The 8,026-nt window shown below is 60.2% G+C and overlaps 1 protein-coding gene across 1 annotated transcript; it reads right to left on the reverse strand.

Moving 5' to 3' along the window:
• Nucleotides 1–3,454: 3,454 nt before the first annotated feature.
• On the reverse strand, nt 3,455–6,720 carry NPTX1 (neuronal pentraxin 1). The gene is made up of 5 exons (XM_010721307.2): nt 6,150–6,720; nt 5,848–6,055; nt 5,355–5,599; nt 5,055–5,234; nt 3,455–4,980 (listed from the first exon to the last, which is right to left on the reverse strand). The coding sequence occupies exons 1-5, from the start codon at nt 6,633–6,635 to the stop codon at nt 4,759–4,761; spliced, it is 1,341 nt and encodes a 446-aa protein (XP_010719609.2). The 5' UTR covers nt 6,636–6,720; the 3' UTR covers nt 3,455–4,758.
• Between the last annotated feature and the right edge of the window lie 1,306 nt (nt 6,721–8,026).

Below are 8,026 nucleotides of genomic sequence, written 5' to 3' on the forward strand. Positions count from 1 at the left end.
CTCATGTGCATCCCTTCCTCTTTAGCTCTCTGCTTGCTGGAATGAACTTTTTGGGTGTCCCAGGAACAAATGAAACCAGGGGCTGCTTTGGGGCTTCCCATTGCTCTCCCCATTGGGCAGCAGTAGGAACGGCAACTGACTTTGTGCTTCCCATAGCAGGGCACAGCTGCAGGCTGCTAACATCACCCCCGGCTCCATTTTAAGGCCATGTTCATTAAAAGCAAACAAATGGATTTTCTCTTGACATCCAAATTATTGGCAAACGAGGTAATTATGCACCATGGCATGGGAATGATGGAGCAGCTTCACAAGGCTATGCATGGACACTCAGGGTGGTTGGGGTGGTGGGCTGAGCTGGGCAGAGACCCTGGGGGCTGGGGAAAGCAATGAGGCATTACCCCAGGTTTAAGAATTCAATTTAAAGGCCACATCATCATCCTGTAATGAAGCATTGGTGCAGTTCCCAGCACAAGAGCTCAGTGCAGAGGGTTTCCTTAGGAACGTGTGTTTTCCTGGGCTCGCTGCACCACTGCCTGTGAGCTGTGCTCCAATTCCACACTGATTTGTGTTTGTATAATGGTCTATTCCTTAAGCCTTGGGAGGACCCGCTGCCCGGGGGCTTTCCAGCTGTGATCTGGCACTGTCCTACTGTCACTGCTTGGAAGAGACACAGCCAATAAACCACCAAATAAGTTCTTCAGAGAGCGCTCAGCATCTGAGAGCCCACCATAAATCTGGTGCCTGTGTAAGTTGCTCAGAATGTCAGCAGGTAGCGATGTGATTCCAGCTGCCTGATTAGCACACAAACCTTGTTTGCAGCGAGTGGGACAGGAAAGGCTTGGGAAATCCAGCTGGTGTGGAACGAGGTTTCTCCAATTACTCGGATATCAATTAGTTTGCTAGGTAAATGTCACCTGGTTTCCTTTTGTTTGCCTGCTGGCTTGCAGAGGCTGTGTCCTGTAGGGTGATGGAGTGCAGGCAGCATCACAAGGCTGTGGGGCTGTGTGTGCTGTTGGGGGGAGGCTGCCCATCCCCTGCTCCACCAGCCCAGGGCAGCCCCACAGCCATGATCTCACCTCACTATGGGAGGGGGACAGGCGGGGTGCATCTGACTCGGCCCTATGGCAGCGTGGCTCTTGGTAAAAGAGCCTTGCAGCAGTAGAGCCGGGCTGATAAATGTTAAAATCTGCTGCAGGCGATTGCTGACCTAATTTTCAGTATTGCTGTGGATTCATCCCTTCAGCTGTTGCTTGCAGCCCGGGTGTGGATGGGCTCATGTGGGGAGAAGGAGGAACAGGGAGCTGAGGACCCTGGGAGTGATGCTGTAGGATGGGGGTGATGCTGTGGGCCATAGCTGGGTTGGTGCCGACCCTGCTTGGAGCCCTGGCTGGTACACAAAGGATGCATGGGGTCCAGCTCCGCTCCCTGTGGATTTCTGATAAGCAGCAAACAAATGCTAATTACACAGCATAATTAGTGTGATGCCGCATTTATTTTTAATGTGCTGGGGAGACGTTCTTCCTTCCGCTCCATGTGTGAGGGGGGAGCACGTGGCCCCATGGCTCTATAGGGCCATCCCACAGCGTACCAGCTGTGCTTCCCCCCCACCTAGAGCTGCTTCACCTGGTGTGGAGACCCTGAGCACAGCATCTCCACAGCCCTCAGTGCTGCTCAGTGGGATCCCCAAGGCACTGGGAATGAGCAGAAGGAGAAAGGACTCTATGAGAGCAAAGCTCCCACCTGCAGCAGGCAGTGGCTCTGAAAGAAGAGATCCAGAATGATGAGGATGATGGCAGTGCCTCTGTGCTGCAGTAGAGCTGTGCCAAAGATGCTCACAGTTCTGCACATTGAGTGCAAAGGACAACACAGTGCTTGTGCACCAAAACCTCCCTGCCTGTCCCGCTGTACTGGGGGCTCATCCCGTGCTGCTGGTGGTGTGCTGTGAATCTCATGCCACGGAGCTCAGGCTCTGGAGCCAGCTCTACATGGGCAGAGCAAGCTGCAGGATGTGGGTTACCAACAGGAGCCCTTGCCACGGCTTCCCTTGCTGTCAGCTGCACAGAGAGCAGAGTGAGATCCCTGCCTCTGCTGCCCCGGTTTCCCTGCAAGGAGCTGCTCTCAAACTGCTGCCCACCTCCTGCTGTGGAGCACCACGTGCAGGGGAGCGCTCAGCTTTCCTCCCACCTCCTCTAGATTTTGCAAAATGATGGCAAAGAGCAACTCTCCATAGGCACTGAGGTCGCGGCTCCAGGCTGAGCCCCCATCACTGCTCAGAGCCTCATCCATATTTCATCTGGCTCTCCCAGCACAGCAGTGCAGAGCAGCACACGGTGTGGCACGCTCGGTGCTAATTAATTTAACTGCATGTTATTAAGTGTGTGCCTTCAGCACCGCATCGCAGCGATGCTGGGGGGTGGCTGCGGGCAGCTCTGGGCAGTGTCTGCATCCCATGGGTTGGGGGTGAGGGGGGAGCACTTCAGGGTGCAGTGCCTCTCCGCTTTCCATGGGTGTTCTGTGATGGAACAGAGCTGGTTTTGCTTTGCACGTCACTCCGAGGCCATGCTGTGCCCACTGTGTAGGAAGAAGGGGTGAGAGGTTTCTCTCCCACGTGAGCCAGCAGCGAGCGCCCGGATCAGCGCAGTAAATCCCGGCTGCATCCTGCCCTTAAGAACTCTCCCTCGCCCCCGTCAATATTTCTGCGCCACCTCCCAGCGCCGTGGGCCCTGTCCTCACGCAGCCCAAGATCTCCATCTGCTCTAAAAGCCTCCTGGATTTAATGCACTCGGTGTGGGCAGCGCTCTCCTTTATCCGAGCGCTCGCAGTGGTTCCGGGCTCCCACTGTGAGCTGCAGCCCAAAGCTGTGGGGCTGAGCATGGGGGGCACCCAGCTGTGCCACCCCCAATGCAAAATCCTTGGCTCCCCCGGTCATTGTGCTCATTGCTGCGGCTGGAGGGAGCACGGAGGTGGGCAGCCTTGTCTGTGGAGCAGCTGGGCTGCAGGGGGTGTGGGAATGGAGGCACAGTGGCTGCACTAAATGGCCCTGAAACTGCTTTGGTGCAGCGGTGTTGTACCCAGGGCAGTGCTCTGAGGGGTACACAGGGGTAGGGTGGCCATGGTACATATGGGTGGCACGTGGCTAGGAGACGTCTTGCAGGCAAGCACAGCACAAAGGGCTGCAGGAGCCAAGCAGCTCTGGGACCCCCACTGCCTCATCCCAGACCCTGCCCTCCCCATCCATCAGCTCACAACGTGATGACATGCTGGGACACGGTGCTGGGGTGGAAGCGCAGAGCCAGGAGTGAGGACTGGGGGCATTCCATGGTGGGCAGCGTGCTCTGGGCCGACAGGAAAGGCAATCTGTTCACCTGGTGAGCTCATCATGCAATGAGCAGGGATGTGCAGCAGCTCCTGCGTGCGGCAGGGGGTTCCTGCGAGTAGCACACACAGCCCGGCGTCTTTCTTCACTCTTTTATTGTGTAAAAATAAAGTCAACAATTCATGTCATCTCGGCAATAAAATGGAAAAAAAGCACGAGTATCGTCAGTAGAAACAGTGCATTTCAGAGCTGCTGCTGCGGGCTGGAGCGTATCGTAACCCATTCAGAATCCGAAGGAGACAGAGAGGAGGGATGGACAGCTTCGGTTGGCAGAACGGCGGCGATGGAGAGGCGGTCGCTCCCTCTCTGCACTGTATGCTATGAACCCACCGGGTCGCACCGCTCCGTTCTGCGCTTTGCTCCGCAGGGAATGGAACGGACTCACAGCTGTTCCTAAAGAGAGCACAGTCAGAATGGGCCCCGGGGGCACAGGAGGCATTGGGGGCACTGGGGGCGATGGCTGCGGCTGTAGTACAAAGCGGGACTTTAGAAAAGGAAACCATACAAAATGCATTTGTTTCAAAATACGTTTCTTTCTCTTTTTTTTTTTTTTTTTTTTTCCCCTTCACCTGCAGGATCTCAGAGTGCTTTTTCTCAGGGAGTGCTTCTTAATTCTTCATAAAAATACCTTTTTTTTTTTTTTTAATTATCGTTATTATTATCGGTAATAAACTTCCTTTGATAGTAAGAGAAACAATATATTGTGTTATCAAAAGCAGAAAGGCTTCGGACTTCTCAGCAGTCGCTAAACTTCCCAGGGGCAGAAAGGCGGATTTGTCACCAGCTACGGCATGGGAGGGGGTCGGGGCTGTGGGCTGGAGGGGGGGGGGACGTACCTGAGTGAGGGGGGGGGGGCAAGGGGCTGGGCCCGCTCCTGCCTGCAGCCCGGGGCTATGGCTGTGGTGCTGGGGAGCGGTGCTGGGGGGGAACACACAGAGTTTGGCCCTCCTGGGGGAGAAGGAATGGGAAAGGGGATGGAGGGCTGCATCCTCAGAGCACAGAGAGAGGCCTGAAGAGGGTGCATGGCGGGGTTATGGGGGTTGTGATCCTCTGCCAGCCCTGGGGAGGCTGCAAGGTGGGGGGGGACAGGGATGGGGTGGGGGGGCCGGGCGAAGCGGGGCGGGCGCAGCCACGCCAGGCCAAGGCACGCAGGCATTGAAGGACGTTGGCAAGACAGAAACCGGACTGCGGGTATGAAGGGGGGGGGGGCCCGGCTCCAAGGGGGAGTTGGGGTGGGGGTGAGGGCTTCGTTCTCAGTCAGTTTTGCGCAAAAACAAACAAACAAACAAACAAACCCCAACCAAAATAAATAAATAAATAAGAGGAAAACCCAAATGACTGAAAGAACTCGATGAAGAGGCGGCTCTCGCGTGTCCGTGGCCCTAATTGAGCTGACGGCAGGCCTCGAAAGTCCACTTGGTGGCCCCGCCGTAGATGTCGATGTTGGCCTCTGCCCAGGCGATGACGTTCCCAGCCTGCGCCTTGCTGCTGCAGGTGGCCAACGCGTACACCTCGCCCGGGGACAGCCGCCGGTCCCACACGTTGAAGTGTGCCAGCTCCCCCACGAAGGCCTGCGTGGCGTCGAACCCTCCGCCCAGCGTGTCCTATAGGGTGAGGGGTGGCCGTCAGAGCCCCGTGCTGCCGGCGATGGTCCCGCTCCCCTCGCAGGGATCCTTACCTGCTCCTGGCCCAGCACCAGCACGCCCTGCGGTTTGATGGGGTGGTATGGGGCCAGGTTCTCGCCGCTGCCCGTCTGCGTGCCGTCCTGGTACGCCTCCCAGACGCCGTCCCGCGTGGTCCAGGTGACGCAGATGTGGTGCCATTTGCCATCGTTGATGACGAATGGCAGCTTGGCCACCTAACGGGGACGGGAAGGGGTCAAGGTGGTAGGTCCCCATGCCGCTCCCCCCTATTCCAGCTCCTCCGTGCCCGCACCGTGCCATCAAGGAGGATCCCTCCAGCCCCCCCGTGCCCACACCTTGTCGTTGATGAGGATCTCCATGGGGTTGTTGCCCCACTCGATGAGCACCAGCTCGTTGGCCTGTCCGGGCACGGCGTAGGAGAATGGGGTGCCCATGCCGGGGGAGGCGCTGGATTTGATCCACATGCAGATGCTGAAGGCGTACATCTCAGGGAGGCTCTTCTTCACCTTGGCATACATGTAGTTGGTGCGCAGAGGGAAGGTGAGCTGGAACCTATCCGGGGGGCGGTTGTCCTTCTGGCCTGTGGGGTGGAGGCGTGCTGGGACCCAGTGTGCCCACCCGTGTGTTGGGGTCCGCACTCCTCCCCACCCCATTATGTAACGGCAACGAGCACAAATCCCCCCCGCACGGCCCCGCTCCGGCCGTAATCCCCAGCGCGGAGCAGAGCATCCCCGGGGGCGGAGGGCAGCGCTCGGAGCGGACGGGCTCTGCTCGGCATTCCGCCGGCAGCGGGGAGCTGGCGGGGTGGGGGGCGCGGAGGGGGGGTACCTTTCTCCAGGTCGCTGATGCGCTGATGCAGCGATGTGAGGGTGCTCTCGATCTTGCCCCGCTCCTCGGACTCGTTCTTGGGGTTGTATTTGCCCTCCTCCAGGCTGTTGACCCGGGACAGCACCTCCTTCTCCAGATCGTCGATCTTGTTCTGCAGGATGTCCTTCAGGTTGGTGCTCTGCCCGGAGGAGTTCATCCTGCTGAACTGCTGCGGGGGGCGGACAGAGCGGGGGGGACCGTTAACGCCGCGTTCCCCCGCGGGCTCCGCGCTGTGCGGGGTCCGGGTGCGGGACGCGGGGTACCTCCAGGTTCTCCAGTCGGGTTTTCAGGGACTGCAGCGTCTGCCCGAGCTGGCTGAGGGTCTCGGCGGCCGGCGCCCGGGACAGGTCGCCCATGGTGTTCTTGGAGAAGCCGCCCTGCTTCCTTCCCCCCCCGCCGCCCTTGGACTCGCCGTCCAGCACGCTCTGGCTCTCGCACCTGCCCAGCTTGGCCGTCAGCTCGCGGATGGTGTCCTTCTGGTTCATGATGGTCTCCTTCTGCTGCAGCACCGTTTCCCGTAGCTGCAGCACGGTGCTTTTCAGCTCCTCGGCCGAACCTCCGCCCGGCGCCGTGGCCGCGCACATGTCCCCGTCCAGCGGCACCGAGGTGCAGATGAAGCGCGTCTGCCCGAAGCTCTGCGCGCGGCCGCGCAGCGCCGACAGCGCCAGGAGCAGCGCCAGGAACAGGGGCAAGAAACGGGGCAGGAATGGGGGCAGGGGAAGGGGAAGGCAGCGGGCCAGCGCGGCCATGGCGGGGCCGGGGAACCGGGCTGGGCTGGCGCCGGCTCCGCCGCTCTCCGCCGGGCCCACTGCGGCACGCGGCCGCTCTTATAGCGCCCGGGCGGGGCCGCGAGGCGTGACGTCACGGCGCGTGGAATCCCGGCTGCGAGACGGGGGGGTGGGAGGGGCTGCCGGTCCCGCGGGGGTGAGCGCGAGTGAGTGTGAGTGTGAGTGTGAGTGAGTGAGTGTGTGTGTGAGTGTGAGTGTGTGTGAGTGAGCGGCCGGGGCTGTCAGCGCGTGGGTGCGCAGCGCGTGGGTGCTCCACGGGTCGGGGGGGGGGGCTTTGTAGAACTGAACATGAAGCGGGGGGGCAGCCAGAGGGGGCTTTTGTGGGTGTGCGGTGCGGTGCGTGGCCGCGCAGTAGCACTGCCCTACCGGGCTGCCCCGTGGTCGTGGGCACCGCGTGTCCCACACAGCCCCGCGGCCGCCGGAGCTCCGCTTCCCCGCGCCGCCGCCGGAGGGGCCCCGAGCTCTGCCCGCAGCCGGAGGGGTGCGAGGCGGAGCCGAGCCCCTCTCCGCCCCACTCGCGGTGCTGCCCGTCTCAGCGTCGGACGGGCGGCGGAGATTCGGCGCTGCGTGACCCCGGGGCGCGCGGTGCCGCTCCCCGCGCCGTTCTCCAGCGCCGTCCGTCGGCTTTTTGCGGGGCTGTGCGGGGTTGCGGGGCGCCTAGGGAGCGGTTTCCGATCGCACCGTTCGTGAATTCGGTCCTTTCGGCTCGGTTCAGTTCCTGCCCCGCCAAATCTGCACTGCAGCAGCCCATATGGCTGGAGTATTTACATAATGCCAAGTTATCCTGTGAAATGTGAAGCAATTAATTTTGATTAGTGAAGTGGGTCAGGAAAAGACAAGGTCCTTCAGGCCGCGGAGCTGCAAAGGACGAAGAGCTGCTGGTGCTGGGCACTTCCCTTCCCCCCACCTCCCCCCCCCAGGACAAGCCCTCCCCCCGGTTGGCACATCGCTCCGTGACTCACCCCGTTGCCTTTTTATCACATGTGCTCACCTGCCCCCGAGTTCTGTGACACAGAATGCTTCCTGCTGGCAGCACCGGGACACGAGTGGCTGTGGTGCCCGGGATGGTGCCGGCGCTCAGCGATTCTGCAGTGCTCCGGAGTGCTGTCACTGCTCAGTGCTACCAGAGCCACCAAAATGCTCAGTGACCTCGGGGTTACAGGAGCTGCTCACCCAGATCCTTCCCAGAGCTGCTTCCAGCACTGTCCCTGCCCTCAGCTCAGAGCTGTGGAGCTCTGGAGGAGCGCAGCCCCAAGGCTGTGTGCTTTGCTTTAGGAAATTCCGGGGGAAAATATATGTGTATATATATGTATTTCCTTCTGGGTTCCTCACTTCTGGCTTTATTGCAGTGG

The sequence above is a fragment of the Meleagris gallopavo genome, chromosome 20 (genome assembly GCF_905368555.1).
Source record: "Meleagris gallopavo chromosome 20, MGAL_WU_HG_1.1, whole genome shotgun sequence".
Lineage (NCBI taxonomy): Eukaryota > Metazoa > Chordata > Aves > Galliformes > Phasianidae > Meleagris > Meleagris gallopavo.

Coding starts and splice junctions, on each gene's coding strand:
- NPTX1 (XM_010721307.2), bottom strand. CDS start 6,635: ATGGCCGCGCTGGCCCGCTGCCTTCCCCTTCCCCTGCCCCCATTCCTG. Junction 6,056..6,149: donor CCCGACTGGAGAACCTGGAG/GTACCCCGCGTC, acceptor CGCCCCCCGCAG/CAGTTCAGCAGGATGAACTC. Junction 5,600..5,847: donor CATCAGCGACCTGGAGAAAG/GTACCCCCCCTC, acceptor TCCACCCCACAG/GCCAGAAGGACAACCGCCCC.